The sequence below is a fragment of the Hyla sarda genome, chromosome 9, assembly GCF_029499605.1.
Source record: "Hyla sarda isolate aHylSar1 chromosome 9, aHylSar1.hap1, whole genome shotgun sequence".
Lineage (NCBI taxonomy): Eukaryota > Metazoa > Chordata > Amphibia > Anura > Hylidae > Hyla > Hyla sarda.
Window position 1 is genome coordinate 175,371,144 of NC_079197.1, and position 19,871 is coordinate 175,391,014.

General features: G+C 47.4%; 1 protein-coding gene across 2 annotated transcripts in view; it reads right to left on the bottom strand.

Annotated features, from left to right (window-relative positions):
* Positions 1 to 19,871, bottom strand: part of BRWD3 (bromodomain and WD repeat domain containing 3) — a 64,406-nt gene that overhangs the window by 23,674 nt on the left and 20,861 nt on the right. For both annotated transcript variants that reach the window (XM_056538982.1, XM_056538981.1), the window contains exons 12-21: positions 18,548 to 18,588; positions 15,888 to 15,992; positions 15,652 to 15,805; positions 12,536 to 12,670; positions 11,264 to 11,392; positions 10,952 to 11,177; positions 2,661 to 2,819; positions 2,358 to 2,541; positions 799 to 892; positions 573 to 719 (exon numbers count right to left, since the gene is read on the bottom strand). In XM_056538982.1, coding sequence (XP_056394957.1) covers positions 573 to 719; positions 799 to 892; positions 2,358 to 2,541; positions 2,661 to 2,819; positions 10,952 to 11,177; positions 11,264 to 11,392; positions 12,536 to 12,670; positions 15,652 to 15,805; positions 15,888 to 15,992; positions 18,548 to 18,588 — 1,374 coding nt within the window. The remainder of the gene's footprint in view (positions 1 to 572; positions 720 to 798; positions 893 to 2,357; positions 2,542 to 2,660; positions 2,820 to 10,951; positions 11,178 to 11,263; positions 11,393 to 12,535; positions 12,671 to 15,651; positions 15,806 to 15,887; positions 15,993 to 18,547; positions 18,589 to 19,871) is intronic.

The following is a 19,871-nucleotide window of genomic DNA, read 5'->3' on the forward strand; positions in this document are numbered from 1 at the left end:
CAACCAGGGTGCCTCCAGCTGTCGCAAAACTACAACTCCCGGCATGCTGGGAGTTGTAGTTTTGCAACAGCTAGCGACACACTGTTTGGATCCTTAAAGGGGTACTCCAGTGGAAATTTTTCTTTTTTTAAATCAACTGGTGCCAGAAAGTTAAAACAGATTTGTAATCAGGTGTCAGCAGAGAGCACTGTGGACAAGAAAATAATTTCCTCTGTAGCATACAGCTGCTAAAAAGTACTGGAAGGACAAATTTTTTTTTTTTAATAGAAGTCATTTACAAATCTGTTTAACTTTCTGGCACCAGTTGATTTAAAAAACAGAAAAAAACATTTTTTTCCACCAGAGTACCCCTTTAAGGATCATCAAATGTTCTGGAAATTTCTAATTCCGTGAACCTAATTCTACTTTACATCCAGAGGTTCCCGATACATTGTAACAAACCAAATCCAAAAAATTTTGGTCTAGTGTCGGCAAAATTTTCCGTTCTACATTGATGAAGCTTTACTAACACGACGGGCCCTTTAACAATTCCGCCCTTATCCTGCTCCCCCCTGTCCTGGTAGAGCAGATACCTCTGGAGAGCTCTGAGAATCTTCCCCGTTCGTGGTAGCGGTGCTGGCCTGAGAATCGTGCTCCATGTTGGATCGGGTCTGGTAAGCGTGAGGACGTTTCTTCTGTACCCTCCGCAGGGAACGCCCGCTGCACACCTGATATTCACTCTGAATTAGCACAGAAGACACGGTGAGCCGGAACGCAAGACACCAAGAAGATCCTACACACCCCTCCCATACACCTTACCCTCTGCACCGGGTGAGACGGCTTCATCCTCTTCTCTGTGCTGTACAGATGGACCTCCATGTCACCCTTAGCAGATCGGCAATCCTCCAGCACTCTACAATACAAGACATCGCAGATTACCACATAAAAGGGCCTAAAGGATGAGGTCTACCCCGAGCTGAATATTACTGCTTACATCTAGAATCACTATTCTGCTGGTGAGGTCACTGTGTACATACATTACATTACTTATCCTGTACTGATCCTGAGTTATATCCTGTATTATACTCCAGAGCTGTACTCACTATTCTGCTGGTGAGGTCACTGTGTACATACATTACATTACTTATCCTGTACTGATCCTGAGTTATATCCTGTATTATACTCCAGAGCTGTACTCACTATTCTGCTGGTGAGGTCACTGTTTACATACATTACATTACTTATCCTGTACTGATCCTGAGTTATATCCTGTATTATACTCCAGAGCTGTACTCACTATTCTGCTGGTGAGGTCACTGTGTACATACATTACATTACTTATCCTGTACTGATCCTGAGTTATATCCTGTATTATACTCCAGAGCTGTACTCACTATTCTGCTGGTGAGGTCACTGTGTACATACATTACATTACTTATCCTGTACTGATCCTGAGTTATATCCTGTATTATACTCCAGAGCTGTACTCACTATTCTGCTGGTGAGGTCACTGTGTACATACATTACATTACTTATCCTGTACTGATCCTGAGTTATATCCTGTATTATACTCCAGAGCTGTACTCACTATTCTGCTGGTGAGGTCACTGTGTACATACATTACATTACTTATCCTGTACTGATCCTGAGTTATATCCTGTATTATACTCCAGAGCTGTACTCACTATTCTGCTGGTGAGGTCACTGTGTACATACATTACATTACTTATCCTGTACTGATCCTGAGTTATATCCTGTATTATACTCCAGAGCTGTACTCACTATTCTGCTGGTGAGGTCACTGTGTACATACATTACATTACTTATCCTGTTCTGATCCTGAGTTATATCCTGTATTATACTCCAGAGCTGCACTCACTATTCTGCTGGTGAGGTCACTGTGTACATACATTACATTACTTATCCTGTACTGATCCTGAGTTATATCCTGTATTATACTCCAGAGCTGCACTCACTATTCTGCTGGTGAGGTCACTGTGTACATACATTACATTACTTATCCTGTACTGATCCTGAGTTATATCCTGTATTATACTCCAGAGCTGCACTCACTATTCTGCTGGTGAGGTCACTGTGTACATACATTACATTACTTATCCTGTACTGATCCTGAGTTATATCCTGTATTATACCCCAGAGCTGCACTCACTATTCTGCTGGTGAGGTCACTGTGTACATACATTACATTACTTATCCTGTACTGATCCTGAGTTATATCATGTATTATACTCCAGAGCTGCACTCACTATTCTGCTGGTTAGGTCACTGTGCTGGTAAATATCTATCTATACATTTATTTGCTCTACTCTGGACCATGAATATCCCCCACGTTGGTAGCGCACCACGCGCCATCTTACCTGCTGATACCAGGATGTAACTCGTTCACCACCACCCTCCTCCTCCATGCCATAAGATCTCGCTCAGTCGCCATCTGGCTTCTCGGGGCGTTCTCGTGCATTTGTCGGACTCCTTCGATCTGTCCGCTGCGGCGCAGGCCGACATTAGGCGGTGACGACAGGTCCAGGCTCTGACTCCTTACAACTGGAATAAAACAGGGAGGTGAAGATGGGACATAAAAGGGCGAGTACAAATTGTGCAAGGATCCCACAGGAGAGGGAAGGATCTGCAGAAACAACAGAGGCGACAGACATGACACTTACATCCACTGCTGGGGTCGGCCCTGTTGTCCGCGGGTGGGTCGTCCTCTGTTTGTCTGTGGTCTTGCTCCCTCTGCAGCTCTCTGATCAGACCATCCAGGATACTTTCCTCGTGACTGACCGTCTGCTGCCCGATCACCTGCTCCACCACGTCTCCATTACCTGTTCAGGGAGATGGTTCACTATATCAACCGGTCAAGGCCATTATCATTAAAGGGGTACTCCGCCCCTGGCATCTTATCCTCTATCCAAAGGATAGGGGATAAGATGTCAGATCGCCGCGGTCCCGCTGCTGGGGACCCCGGGGATCGCTGCTGCAGCACCCCGCTATCATTACTGCACAGAGCGAGATCGCTCTGCACGTAATGACGGGCGATACAGGGGCCGGAGCATCGTTACGTCACGGCTCCGCCCCTCGTGATGTCACTGCCCACCCCCGTCAATAAAAGTCTATGGGAGGGGGCGTGGCGGTCGTCACGCCCCCTGCCAAAGACTTGCATTAAGGGGACGGGCCGTGAGGTCATGAGGGGCGGAGCCATGATGTAACGATGCTCCGGCCCCTGTATTGCCCGTCATTACGTGCAGAGCGATCTTGCTCTGTGCAGTAATGATAGCGGGGTGCTGCAGCAGCGATCCCCGGGGTCCCCAGCAGCGGGACCGCGGCGATCTAACATCTTATCCCCTATCCTTTGGATAGAGGATAAGATGCCAGGGGCGGAGTACCCCTTTAAAGGGGTACTCAACTGGCCAGCGTTCCGAACATTTAGTTCCGAACGCTGTGTGCGCGCACTGTGTGGGTCTGCCACACCCCCTCACGATGTTAGGCCATGCCCCCTCAATGCAAGACTATGGGAGGGGGCGTGGCGGCAGCCACGCCCTCTCCCATAGACTTGCATTGATGGGGCATGACAGTGTTAAAGGGGTACTCCAGTGGAAAACTTTTTATTTATTTATTTTTAATCAACTGGTGCCAGAAAGTTAAACAGATTTGTAAATGACTTCTATTAAAAAATCTTAATCCTTCCTGTACTTATTAGCTGCTGAATACAACAGAGGAAATTATCTTCTTTTCGAACACAGTGCTCTCTGCTGACATCATGACCACAGTGCTCTCTGCTGACATCTCTGTCCATTTTAAGAATTGTCCAGACTAGGAGAAAATACCCATAGCAAACATATGCTGCTCTGGACAGTTCCTAAAATGGACAGAGATGTCAGCAGAGAGCACTGTGCTCGTGATGTCAGCAGAGAGCTCTGTATTCTGAAAAGAAAATAATTTCTTCTGTATATCTATATATCTATATCTATCTATATATATATATGTGTAAGATATAAACGTACATACACACTTTTTTTGGGGGGGAAAAAACGAAACGAAAAAAAATATATATAATATTTATTCTGTAGATAAATGGACACAATTTAAATAAATTTTGTATAATTAAAATTTTTGTTTTTTTTAAAGAAATAACTATGCTTAAAATTGCCCTACTCTGACCCCATAACTTTTTGTTTTTCCATATACGGGGCAGTATGAGGGATTATTTTTTGCGCAGTGATCTTCATTGGTTTTACTGATCACTCTATTTCTTTCTGATCAATAAAGTGTTTTCGTACTGAAAAACACCCCCCCTCGGCTTATACTCGAGTGACCTCTCCGCCCTCAGTGGTCTTCAACCTGCGGACCTCCAGATTAGGGATCGACCGATTATCGGTATGGGCCGATATTATCGGCCGATAATCACGGATTTTGGGCATTATCGGTATCGGCAATTATCTTGCCGATAAGCCGATAATGCCCGCGACCGCTACCCCTCGACCCGCCGCACAGCATCTCCGACCCACCGCACCGCATCGCATCGCACCCCCCACCGTGATGCTGGGCGGTATACCGGTATGGATTTTTGCCCATACCGCTATACCGGTCGGGCCCCTCCCCCACCCTCCGAGTGAATAAAAAAATTAAACTTACCCGTAATGGGGGTGGTCCAGGCCATCCTTCCTTCATGTAGTGTCCGGGGGCGTTCCGGGTGGAGGGTGTCCGGTCCGGGCTGTCCTTCTCCCATGGTCTTCTCCACTCCGGGCAGGCTCCGGGCCTAGTACGCTGCATAGACGCAGCTACGCCGTGACGTCAGGTGCGTCGCTGCGCACGGGCGTCACTGAGCAGCGACGTCTATGCAGCGTACTAGGCCGGAGCCTGCCCGGAGTGGAGAAGAAGACCATGGGAGAAGGACAGCCGGACCGGACCACCCTCCACCCGGATGCCACCGGACACTACAGGAACGATGGATGGATGGCCCCGGACCACCCTGACAGGTAGGGGAGAGAAGCGGGTGGCGGCGACGGCCTATGGCCCCGCAAAACCACTGCAGATCATTGATTTAATGCGCCCCGCTTTAAATCAATGATCTGCAGCAGTGTCGCAGGGGGTTAAATAGCCGATAACTTATACCGGAATATCGGTATAAGTTATCGGCTATCGGCCCTAACCTCCACCGATTATCGGTATCGGCCCTAAAAAACCGATATCGGTCGATCCCTACTCAGATGTTTCAAAACTACAACTCCCAGCATGCACGGACGTTCATGAGTAACGTCCCTGTGCGTCGTCGTAAAAAGTATCACTACGTCAATTATTCCGGGGCCGGCCGCGAAGCGCGGAGAAGAGGCCCACCTGGTGAAGATGGACAGCCCGGAACGACTATCCCTCCCCACCGGACGGTGCTGCAGCACAGATGGCCCAGACCAGCTCACCCGAACGTCCCGCCGAGCGGGAGGAGAGTACAAAACTAAAGGGGGAGGTGGGGCTTGATGATGACTAAGGCCCGGGCAGTGGGTCTTCAACCTGCGGACCTCCAGATGTTTCAAAACTACAACTCCCAGCATTGCCCGGACAGCCGATGGCTGTCCGGGCATGCTGGGAGTTGTAGTTTGGGAACATCTGGAGGTCCGCAGGTTGAAGACCACTGTTAAATCAGACATTGACAAGTGGTGATGATGAAGGGGGTGGTGTGGGATGATGACAGGGTAATGATGAAGGGGGGGTGATGACAGGGTAATGATGAAGGGGGGGGGATGATGACAGGGTAATGATGAAGGGGGGGGGATGATGACAGGGTAATGATGAAGGGGGATGATGACAGGGTAATGATGAAGGGGGGGATGATGACAGGGTAATGATGAAGGGGGGTGAGTGACAGGGTAATGATGAAGGGGGGGGTGATGAAGGGGGGGATGATGACAGGGGTAATGATGAAAGGGGGATGATGACAGGGTAATGATGAAAGGGGGATGATGACAGGGTAATGATGAAAGGGGGATGATGACAGGGTAATGATGAAAGGGGGATGATGACAGGGTAATGATGAAGGGGATGATGACAGGGTAATGATGAAGGGGGGGGATGATGACAGGGTAATGATGAAGGGGGGGATGATGACAGGGTAATGATGAAGGGGGGGTGATGACAGGGTAATGATGAAGGGGGGGGGATGATGACAGGGTAATGATGAAGGGGGGGATGATGACAGGGTAATGATGAAGGGGGGGATGATGACAGGGTAATGATGAAGGGGGGGATGATGACAGGGTAATGATGAAAGGGATGATGACAGGGTAATGATGAAAAGGGGATGATGACAGGGTAATGAGGAAGGGGGGGATGATGACAGGGTAATGATGAAGGGGGGATGATGACAGGGTAATGATGAACAGGGGGATGATGACAGGGTAATGATGAAGGGGGGATGATGAAGGGGGGGGATGATGACAGGGTAATGATGAAGGGGGGGATGATGACAGGGTAATGATGAAGGGGGGGATGATGACAGGGTAATGATGAAGGGGGGGTGATGACAGGGTAATGATGAAGGGGGGGATGATGACAGGGTAATGATGAAGGGGGGGATGATGACAGGGTAATGATGAAGGGGGGGATGATGACAGGGTAATGATGAAGGGGGGGATGATGACAGGGTAATGATGAAGGGGGGGATGATGACAGGGTAATGATGAAGGGGGGGTGATGACAGGGTAATGATGAAGGGGGGGTGATGACAGGGTAATGATGAAGGGGGGGATGATGACAGGGTAATGATGAAGGGGGGATGATGACAGGGTAATGATGAAGGGGGGGTGATGACAGGGTAATGATGAAGGGGGGGATGATGACAGGGTAATGATGAAGGGGGGGATGATGACAGGGTAATGATGAAGGGGGGGGATGATGAAGGGGGGGATGATGACAGGGTAATGATGAAGGGGGGGATGATGACAGGGTAATGATGAAGGGGGGGGATGATGACAGGGTAATGATGAAGGGGGGGATGATGACAGGGTAATGATGAAGGGGGGGATGATGAAGGGGGGGATGATGACAGGGTAATGATGAAGGGGGGGATGATGACAGGGTTAATGATGAAGGGGGGTGATGACAGGGTAATGATGAAGGGGGGGGTGATGACAGGGTAATGATGAAGGGGGGGGTGATGACAGGGTAATGATGAAGGGGGGATGATGACAGGGTAATGATGAAGGGGGGGATGATGACAGGGTAATGATGAAGGGGGGGTGATGACAGGGTAATGATGAAGGGGGGGGTGATGACAGGGTAATGATGAAGGGGGGATGATGACAGGGTAATGATGAAAGGGGATGATGACAGGGTAATGATGAAGGGGGGATGATGACAGGGTAATGATGAAGGGGGGATGATGACAGGGTAATGATGAAGGGGGGGATGATGACAGGGTAATGATGAAAGGGGGATGATGACAGGGTAATGATCAAGGGGGGATGATGACAGGGTAATGATGAAGGGGGGGATGATGACAGGGTAATGATGAAGGGGGGGTGATGACAGGGTAATGATGAAGGGGGGGGGGTGATGACAGGGTAATGATGAAGGGGGGGGGGTGATGACAGGGTAATGATGAGGGGGGGGTGATGACAGGGTAATGATGAAGGGGGGGGGGTGATGACAGGGTAATGATGAAAGGGGGATGATGACAGGGTAATGATGAAGGGGGGGATGATGACAGGGTAATGATGAAGGTGGGGATGATGACAGGGTAATGATGAAGGGGGGGATGATGACAGGGTAATGATGAAGGGGGGGTGATGACAGGGTAATGATGAAGGGGGGGATGATGACAGGGTAATGATGAAGGGGGGGTGATGACAGGGTAATGATGAAGGGGGGGGTGATGAAGGGGGGGATGATGAAGGGGGGGATGATGAAGGGGGGGATGATGACAGGGGGATGATGACAGGGTAATGATGAAGGGGGGATGATGACAGGGTAATGATGAAGGGGGGGGTGATGACAGGGTAATGATGAAGGGGGGTGATGACAGGGTAATGATGAAGGGGGGATGATGACAGGGTAATGATGAAGGGGGGATGATGACAGGGTAATGATGAAAGGGGGATGATGACAGGGTAATGATGAAGGGGGGGATGATGAAGGGGGGGATGATGAAGGGGGGGTTGATGAAGGGGGGATGATGACAGGGGGATGATGACAGGGTAATGATGACAGGGTAATGATGAAGGGGGGGATGATGAAGGGGGGGATGATGACAGGGTAATGATGAAGGGGGGGATGATGACAGGGTAATGATGAAGGGGGGGGTGATGACAGGGTAATGATGAAGGGGGGTGATGACCAGGGTAATGATGAAGGGGGGGTGATGACAGGGTAATGATGAAGGGGGGGATGATGACAGGGTAATGATGAAGGGGGGATGATGACAGGGTAATGATGAAGGGGGGGATGATGACAGGGTAATGATGAAGGGGGGATGATGACAGGGTAATGATGAAGGGGGGATGATGACAGGGTAATGATGAAGGGGGGATGATGACAGGGTAATGATGAAGGGGGGGATGATGAAGGGGGGGGATGATGACAGGGTAATGATGAAGGGGGGGATGATGACAGGGTAATGATGAAGGGGGGGATGATGACAGGGTAATGATGAAGGGGGGGATGATGACAGGGTAATGATGAAGGGGGGGATGATGACAGGGTAATGATGAAGGGGGGGATGATGACAGGGTAATGATGAAGGGGGGGGTGATGACAGGGTAATGATGAAGGGGGGGATGATGACAGGGTAATGATGAAGGGGGGGATGATGACAGGGTAATGATGAAGGGGTAATGATGAAGGGGGGGATGATGACAGGGTAATGATGAAGGGGGGATGATGACAGGGTAATGATGAAGGGGGGGATGATGACAGGGTAATGATGAAGGGGGGGGATGATGACAGGGGGGGATGATGACAGGGTAATGATGAAGGGGTAATGATGAAGGGGGGATGATGACAGGGGTAATGATGAAGGGGGGATGATGACAGGGTAATGATGAAGGGGGGGGGATGATGACAGGGTAATGATGAAGGGGGGGGGGATGATGACAGGGTAATGATGAAGGGGGGGGATGATGACAGGGTAATGATGAAGGGGGGATGATGACAGGGTAATGATGAAGGGGGGGATGATGACAGGGTAATGATGAAGGGGGGTGATGACAGGGTAATGATGAAGGGGGGGATGATGACAGGGTAATGATGAAGGGGGGGATGATGACAGGGTAATGATGAAGGGGGGGATGATGACAGGGTAATGATGAAGGGGGGGATGATGACAGGGTAATGATGAAGGGGGGGGTGATGACAGGGTAATGATGAAGGGGGGGTGATGACAGGGTAATGATGAAGGGGGGGTGATGACAGGGTAATGATGAAGGGGGGGGTGATGACAGGGTAATGATGAAGGGGGGGATGATGACAGGGTAATGATGAAGGGGGGGGTGATGACAGGGTAATGATGAACGGGGGATGATGACAGGGTAATGATGAAGGGGGGGTGATGACAGGGTAATGATGAACGGGGGATGATGACAGGGTAATGATGAAGGGGGGGATGATGACAGGGTAATGATGAAGGGGGGGATGAAGGGGGGGGATGATGACAGGTGATGATGATGAAGGGGGGGTGATGACAGGGTAATGATGAAGGGGGGGTGATGACAGGGTAATGATGAAGGGGGGGTGATGACAGGGTAATGATGAAGGGGGGGTGATGACAGGGTAATGATGAAGGGGGGATGATGACAGGTGATGATGATGAAGGGGGGATGATGACAGGGTAATGATGAAGGGGGGATGATGACAGGGTAATGATGAAGGGGGGATGATGACAGGTGATGATGATGAAGGGGGGATGATGATGAGGGTGTTAATGACGGGGGTCTGGATGATGACGGGGGGGGGGGGGGGATGATGTATTTCCCACCCTAGGCTTCTAGTCGAGTCAATAACTTTTCCTGGGTTTTTGGGGTGAAATTAGGGGCCTCGGCTTATATTCGTGTCGGCTTATACTCGAGTATATACGGTAACAGCAATCATTTCATTGCTAGTACTGTTGAGTGTTACGTAATGACGCAGCACTGACCAGTCCTATCAGTGACCTACTCATGCAGGCAGCCTGTATGAGAGGATTGTCGATCGGGCAGCACAGAGGTAAGAAGCAGCCCTCTGGCCGCCATGTTAGCCATGACAACTGCAGAGGTCCTGATAAGCCCCGAAACCTGTCATTTCTTACTTTTATGTACAGTGACCAGCACTGACCACAACCCCTAAATGGTTAATAATGAACAAGCGTGATCACTGATGTCCACCATTAGTGATAAGTCTTGGCTGCCGATAGCAGCCGCTACTCACCGGGTATGAAAATAGCAACTGAGCCAGCTTCATAGTCCCCTAACACACACACTAATATTAATCTATCTATCTATCTATCTATCTATCTATGCAAAGAAGCGGCGGCACACCAATTTCCAAGTGAAAAAAATGGATGGCTTTTATTTCAACCAAACATCTATAGGAGCGACGTTTCGCCTGTCTCACACAGGCATTGTCACAGGCTTGACAATGCCTGTGTGAGACAGGTGAAACGTCGCTCCTATAGATGTTTGGTTGAAATAAAAGCCATCCATTTTTTTCACTTGGAAATTGGTGTGCCGCCGCTTCTTTGCATAATTACTTTGGACCTGGGACCGGGTTATCCAGCGTGTACCCCCCTCTTCTACGTGTGCTGCCAAAAATTTCTTCTCATATCTATCTATCTATCTATCTATCTATCTATCTATCTATCTATCTATATATATATATATATACACACATAGCAGACAAATTATATATAGTGTTGTGTGTAAAGGGGTTAATATGTGAACCCAACATGTCCTTATGAAGGGTTCTGACAAGCACAGACCACGAGGATTGTTACCATTGGATACGTATCCGAGCTGAGGGATCAGTTGTTCGTCTTTGCAGTTCTCCCTCCCCGGTACAAGGCGCTGTAGGCGGGTAGGGTGTGGATTTCCATCGACGTCCACCAGAAATGGTGGCGGCATAAGGTGCGGGGCCTGCTGCGTCTGTTCATCCAGAACATAGTTATTGGTGTCTCGGATTAGTGGTCTGAAGTCCGTGTGGAAGAACATCTGCTCGGGGATCTGCACCGGATAAAGACACAGGTCAATAGAGGTAAAGAGAGACGGGGGGGGGCTCCCCTGACCTCTCCTGCCGGGGAATCACTCACCTTCTCATAAGCTTTACTGCACCCAAAACCAAACAACAAGAGGTGCCCATGGGAGTCCGTGCAGGCAAAGTGCTGCCCATCGGGCGAGAACTTGCAGTCAAACACCGCGCCGTGTCCCTGACCTTCAATCTGAAATACAGAAGAACATTACAGTGTAGTAGTAGTAGTAGTGATCCCAGGACAGAGACGGCAGGGTAAGGGGATGTCTACACCAGTGGTCCTCAAACAATGTGGCTCCAGCTGTTGCAAAACTACAACTCCCAGCACGCCCGGACAACCATCGGCTTATCTATATATATTTATCTCTATCTAAATATAATATCTCTCTCTCTATACATCTACACACACTGTATATGTACAGGGGATAAGTATCCTCCTTAGGGAGAGGCACCACTTCTGGTGTATGGAGATTCCAATGATGCCATTAGCAGTCGTTTCTGGGAAAAGGAATATGCAAATCAGCTCATCACATGACCTCCACAGGTAGCAGTATTCCCTAAACATCAGTTTTAGCTCCAGTTATGGAATTTTAGAAACTGATTGGGATGTAATGCCAAGCCAGATTTCACGCCATATATATATACACACACACACACACACACACATATACACACATATATACACACACAGTGACCCCTCGACCTACGATGGCCCCGACATACGATCATTTCAGCATACGATCCCTCTCAGAGGCCATCACATGGTGAAGGCAGCATCAACATACGATGCTTTTGTATGTCGGCGCCATCGCATAAATGGCTATCCTGCAGCGCAGACTGCTTCAGCTGCCGCCGGATAGCCGTTTACGGTGCCCCGTGTGCTCCGCTGACGATCACTTACCTGTCCTCGGGGCTCCGGCGCGTCCTCTTCGGGATCCCCTGCATCGTCAGTGCTCTTCATCGTCGTCATCACGTCGCTGCGCACGCCGTCCCGTCATCCAATAGGAGCGTCGGGGACACCTCGTGGATGCGGCGACAGTGATGGACGGCGACATCCAGGGCAGCGGTGACGAAAGGTGACGGGTCCGGAGCGGCGGGGACACGTGAGTACAACTTCCTCTAACAGTGGTCTACAACCTGCGGACCTCCAGATGTTGCAAAACTACAACACCGAGCATGCCCGGACAGCCTACGGCTGTCCGGGCATGCTGGGTGTTGTAGTTTTGCAACATCTGGAGGTCCGCAGGTTGTAGACCACTGTCCTATACTTTACATTGCACGGATCCCTGAACATGCGATGGTTAATATTTTTATCTATAATCTCATCTCTTACCATGTTGAAATAATTCCGGATCTTTGTTCCTTTCTCCAGGTCCCAGACAAATATGTTGCCATCATGGCCGGCGGAGAGGAGGATCCTGGAGTCGAAGGGGTGCGCTTCCAGGACGAACACCTCATCATCATGACCCTGCGGAGGAGACATCACGACACTCATTCCCCATTGGTTCATCATTATTAACCCTTTCTCTCCCCGTCAGCGATCTTCCACCTATAGAGCCATATAAGGGCTTGTTTTCTAGGAGACCAATTGTACTTTTTAAAAGGACACCCTTCATATTACCAAAAAAGGATCGGGGGGGGATGTATGATTGTATATAGGGGGGGGAATGTATGATTGTATATATGGGGGGGAATGTATGATTGTATATATGGGGGGGAATGTATGATTGTATATATAGGGGGAATGTATGATTGTATATATAGGGGGAATGTATGATTGTATATATAGGGGGGAATGTATGATTGTATATATGGGGGGGAATGTATGATTGTATATATGGGGGGGAATGTATGATTGTATATATAGGGGGAATGTATGATTGTATATATAGGGGGAATGTATGATTGTATATATAGGGGGAATGTATGATTGTATATATAGGGGGGAATGTATGATTGTATATATATATAGGGGGGAATGTATGATTGTATATATATATAGGGGGGAATGTATGATTGTATATATAGGGGGGAATGTATGATTGTATATATAGGGGGAATGTATGATTGTATATATAGGGGGAATGTATGATGGTATATATAGGGGGAATGTATGATGGTATATATAGGGGGAATGTATGATTGTATATATAGGGGGGAATGTATGATTGTATATATATAGGGGGGAATGTATGATTGTATATATATATAGGGGGGAATGTATGATTGTATATAGGGGAGAATGTATGATTGTATATAGGGGAGAATGTATGATTGTATATATAGGGGGAATGTATGATTGTATATAGGGGGAATGTATGATTGTATATATAGGGGGAATGTATGATTGTATATATAGGGGGAATGTATGATTGTATATATAGGGGGAATGTATGATTGTATATATAGGGGGAATGTATGATTGTATATATAGGGGGAATGTATGATTGTATATATAGGGGGAATGTATGATTGTATATATAGGGGGGAATGTATGATTGTATATATAGGGGGGAATGTATGATTGTATATATAGGGGGGAATGTATGATTGTATATATAGGGGGAATGTATGATTGTGTATATATAGGGGGGAATGTATGATTGTGTATATATAGGGGGGAATGTATGATTGTATATATAGGGGGGAATGTATGATTGTATATATAGGGGGAATGTATGATTGTATATATATATAGGGGGGGGATGTATGATTGTATATAGGGGGGAATGTATGATTGTATATATAGGGGGGAATGTATGATTGTATATATAGGGGGGAATGTACGATTGTATATATAGGGGGGAATGTACGATTGTATATAGGGGGGAATGTACGATTGTATATAGGGGGGAATGTATGATTGTATATATAGGGGGAATGTATGATTGTATATACAGGGGGGAATGTATGATTGTATATACAGGGGGGAATGTATGATTGTATATACAGGGGGGAATGTATGATTGTATATACAGGGGGGAATGTATGATTGTATATACAGGAGGGAATGTATGATTGTATATACAGGGGGGAATGTATGATGGTATATATAGGGGGAATGTATGATGGTATATATAGGGGGAATGTATGATTGTATATATAGGGGGAATGTATGATTGTATATATAGGGGGAATGTATGATTGTATATAGGGGGAGTGTATGATTGTATATAGGGGGGGATGTATGATTGTATATAGGGGGAATGTATGATTGTATATAGGGGGAATGTATGATTGTATATATAGGGGGAATGTATGATGGTATATATAGGGGGAATGTATGATGGTATATATAGGGGGAATGTATGATTGTATATATAGGGGGAATGTATGATTGTATATAGGGGGGGATGTATGATTGTATATAGGGGGAATGTATGATTGTATATAGGGGGAATGTATGATTGTATATAGGGGGAATGTATGATGGTATATAGGGGGAATGTATGATGGTATATAGGGGAATGTATGATGGTATATAGGGGAATGTATGATTGTATATATAGGGGGAATGTATGATTGTATATATAGGGGGAATGTATGATTGTATATATAGGGGGAATGTATGATTGTATACACAGGGGGAATGTATGATTGTATATATAGGGGGAATGTATGATTGTATATATAGGGGGAAATGTATGATTGTATATAGGGGGAATGTATGATTGTATATAGGGGGAATGTATGATTGTATATAGGGGGAATGTATGATTGTATATAGGGGGAATGTATGATTGTATATAGGGGGAATGTATGATTATATATATAGGGGGAATGTATGATTGTATATATAGGGGGAATGTATGATTGTATATATAGGGGGAATGTATGATTGTATATATAGGGGGAATGTATGATTGTATATAGGGGGGATGTATGATTGTATATAGGGGGAATGTATGATTGTATTTAGGGGGAATGTATGATTGTATATAGGGGGAATGTATGATTGTATATAGGGGGAGTGTATGATTGTATATAGGGGGAATGTATGATTGTATATAGGGGGAATGTATGATTGTATATAGGGGGAATGTATGATTATATATATAGGGGGAATGTATGATTGTATATATAGGGGGAATGTATGATTGTATATATAGGGGGAATGTATGATTGTATATATAGGGGGAATGTATGATTGTATATAGGGGGAATGTATGATTGTATTTAGGGGGAATGTATGATTGTATATAGGGGGAATGTATGATTGTATATAGGGGGAGTGTATGATTGTATATAGGGGGAATGTATGATTGTATATAGGGGGAATGTATGATTGTATATAGGGGGAATGTATGATTGTCTGCTTGAACCATGTTCTTTTTACTCCGGTTTGGCCAGGTTCTCAGGCCTTCAGAAGGCCTCTGGCTGCCATGACAAACACTTGTAAATGGTGAAGACCTGAGGGAACGTGTTCCATACGTCGGCCCCATCACTCACTGATAAGACGTGCAGCAGCTGCCCGCTGTGGGAGTTCCACACTTTCAGCATGAAGTTGTTGACAGCGGTGATGACTGTGGTGTCGGAGCGGTCCCAGGCCACCATGGTCACCTTCAGCTTGGTCCCTTTATCCTCTGGACTGGACAAGTTGTTCCTGTGAATATAAAGCACAGACTGATGATCTGAGGCATCTCCACTGTCTGCAGTATGGCCTCCAGAGCAGCGCTCCCTCTTACTCGCTCATCCTGGTGCTCATGTCCAGCACAATCATCCTCCACTCCTGCTGCTGATACCGCCAGAGCCGCGCCGTCCCATCTCTGCTGCCGCTGACGAAGCTCAAGCTACAGGAGAAGGAACAGAGATATATGAGTGCAAGCCAAATGCCTCGAGTCATCATACATACAGTGGACGACCCCATCATCATACATACAGTATATACAGAGGATGACCCCCCTCATCATACATACAGTATACACAGAGGATGACCCCCTCATCATACATACAATATACACAGAGGATGACCCCCCCTCATCATACATACAGTATACACAGAGGATGACCCCCCTCATCATACATACAGTATACACAGAGGATGACCCCCTCATCATACATACAATATACACAGAGGATGACCCCCCCTCATCATACATACAGTATACACAGAGGATGACCCCCCTCATCATACATACAGTATACACAGAGGATGACCCCCCTCATCATACATACAGTATATACAGAGGATGACCCCCCTCATCATACATACATAATACACAGAGGATAACCCCCTCATCATACATACAGTATATATACAGAGGATGACCCCCCTCATCATACATACAGTATATACAGAGGATGACCCCCCTCATCATACATACAGTATATACACAGAGGATGACCCCCTCATCATACATACAGTATATACACAGAGGATGACCCCCCTCATCATACATACAGTATATACACAGAGGATGACCCCCCTCATCATACATACAGTGGACGACCCCATCATCATACATACAGTATATACAGAGGATGACCCCCCTCATCATACATACAGTATATACAGAGGATGACCCCCCTCATCATACATACAGTATACACAGAGGATGACCCCCTCATCATACATACAGTATACACAGAGGATGACCCCCCTCATCATAGATACATAATACACAGAGGATGACCCCCCTCATCATACATACAGTATACACAGAGGATGATCCCCCCTCATCATACATACAGTATACACAGAGGATGATCCCCCCTCATCATACATACAGTATACACAGAGGATGACCCCCCCCCCCCCCCTCATCATATGTACACAGTGACCTCACCAGCAGAATAGTGAGTACAGCTCTGGAGTATAATACAGGATATAACTCAGGATCAGTACAGGATAAGTAATGTAATGTATGTACACAGTGATCTCACCAGCAGAATAGTGAGTACAGCTCTGGAGTATAATACAGGATATAACTCAGGATCAGTACAGGATAAGTAATGTAATGTATGTACACAGTGACCTCACCAGCAGAATAGTGAGTACAGCTCTGGGGTATAATACAGGATATAACTCAGGATCAGTACAGGATAAGTAATGTAATGTATGTACACAGTGACCCCACCAGCAGAATAGTGAGTACAGCTCTGGAGTATAATAATGGATATAACTCAGGATCAGTACAGGATAAGTAATGTAATGTATGTACACAGTGACCTCACCAGCAGAATAGTGAGTACAGCTCTGGAGTATAATACAGGATATAACTCAGGATCAGTACAGGATAAGTAATGTAATGTATATATACAGTGACCTCACCAGAAGAATAGTGAGTACAGCTCTGGAGTATAATACAGGATATAACTCAGGATCAGTACAGGATAAGTAATGTAATGTATGTACACAGTGACCTCACCAGCAGAATAGTGAGTACAGCTCTGGAGTATAATACAGGATATAACTCAGGATCAGTACATGATAAGTAATGTAATGTATGTATACAGTGACCTCACCAGCAAAATAGTGAGTACAGCTCTGGAGTATAATACAGGATATAACTCAGGATCAGTACAGGATAAGTAATGTAATGTATGTACACAGTGACCTCACCAGCAGAATAGTGAGTATAGCTCTGGAGTATAATACAGGATATAACTCAGGATCAGTACAGGATAAGTAATGTAATGTATATATACAGTGACCTCACCAGAAGAATAGTGAGTACAGCTCTGGGGTATAATACAGGATATAACTCAGGATCAGTACAGGATAAGTAATGTAATGTATGTACACAGTGACCTCACCAGCAGAATAGTGAGTACAGCGCTGGAGTATAATACAGGATATAACACAGGATCAGTACAGGATAAGTAATGTAATGTGTGTACACAGTGACCTCACCAGCAGAATAGTGAGTACAGCTCTGGAGTATAATACAGGATATAACTCAGGATCAGTACAGAATAAGTAATGTAATGTATGTACACAGTGATCTCACCAGCAGAATAGTGAGTACAGCTCTGGAGTATAATACAGGATAAACTCAGGATCAGTACAGGATAAGTAATGTTTGTATACAGTGACCTCACCAGCAAAATAGTGAGTACAGCCCTGGAGTATAATACAGGATATAACTCAGGATCAGTACAGGATAAGTAATGTAATGTATGTACACAGTGACCTCACCAGCAGAATAGTGAGTACAGCTCTGGAGTATAATACAGGATATAACTCAGGATCAGTACAGGATAAGTAATGTATGTACACAGTGATCTCACCAGCAGAATAGTGAGTACAGCTCTGCAGTACAATTCAGTATCAGTACAAAAGGGAGGCAGACACATTTATACATTTGGGGATCACATGGCTCTTTCCTATGTCGCAGACACTCACCGGTCTCCATTATTACAGAACTGAACAGCAACCACCTTATCCTGAAAACAAGGCAGAGAAATAGTTAGGATGTGGACGGATCAAATGCTGAATATAATGAATCACTTGTCTCTATGGTCGTGATCACATCCCACAAATCTACAACACTTGGGAACATTGGTTTCACCCCTCAGGCTTTACAGTGCAGCTCTCGCTTGTCTAGAATGTCTGCCGTGTATGAACAGAAGATTAGCCGGAAATCAGAGTATGGAGAGAAGAGACCCCAAGGACACTACGGCACATGGGGGAAGGGGAGGGACCACAATAAAGGTGGCACAATAAGGAAGAGGAGTCGCGTCGATGGGGGAGAAGGAGTCACAGCCGTGAGGGGAAGGAGTCACAGCCGTGAGGGGAAGGAGTCACAGCCGTGAGGGGAAGGAGTCACAGCCGTGAGGGGAAGGAGTCACAGCCGTGAGGGGAAGGAGTCACAGCCGTGAGGGGAAGGAGTCACAGCCGTGAGGGGAAGGAGTCACAGCCGTGAGGGGAAGGAGTCACAGCCGTGAGGGGAAGGAGTCACAGCCGTGAGGGGAAGGAGTCACAGCCGTGAGGGGAAGGAGTCACAGCCGTGAGGGGAAGGAGTCACAGCCGTGAGGGGAAGGAGTCACAGCCGCGAGGGGAAGGAGTCACAGCAGCGAGGGGAAGGAGTCACAGCCGCGAGGGGAAGGAGTCACAGCCGCGAGGGGAAGGAGTCACAGCCGCGAGGGGAAGGAGTCACAGCCGCGAGGGGAAGGAGTCACAGCCGCGAGGGGAAGGAGTCACAGCCGCGAGGGGAAGGAGTCACAGCCGCGAGGGGAAGGAGTCACAGCCGCGAGGGGAAGGAGTCACAGCCGCGAGGGGAAGGAGTCACAGCCGCGAGGGGAAGGAGTCACAGCCGCGAGGGGAAGGAGTCACAGCCGCGAGGGGAAGGAGTCACAGCCGCGAGGGGAAGGAGTCACAGCCGCGAGGGGAAGGAGTCACAGCCGCGAGGGGAAGGAGTCACAGCCGCGAGGGGAAGGAGTCACAGCCGCGAGGGGAAGGAGTCACAGCCGCGAGGGGAAGGAGTCACAGCCGCGAGGGGAAGGAGTCACAGCCGCGAGGGGAAGGAGTCACAGCCGCGAGGGGAAGGAGTCACAGCCGCGAGGGGAAGGAGTCACAGCCGTGAGGGGAAGGAGTCACAGCCGTGAGGGGAAGGAGTCACAGCCGTGAGGGGAAGGAGTCACAGCCGTGAGGGGAAGGAGTCACAGCCGTGAGGGAAGGAGTCACAGCCGTGAGGGAAGGAGTCACAGCCGTGAGGGAAGGAGTCACA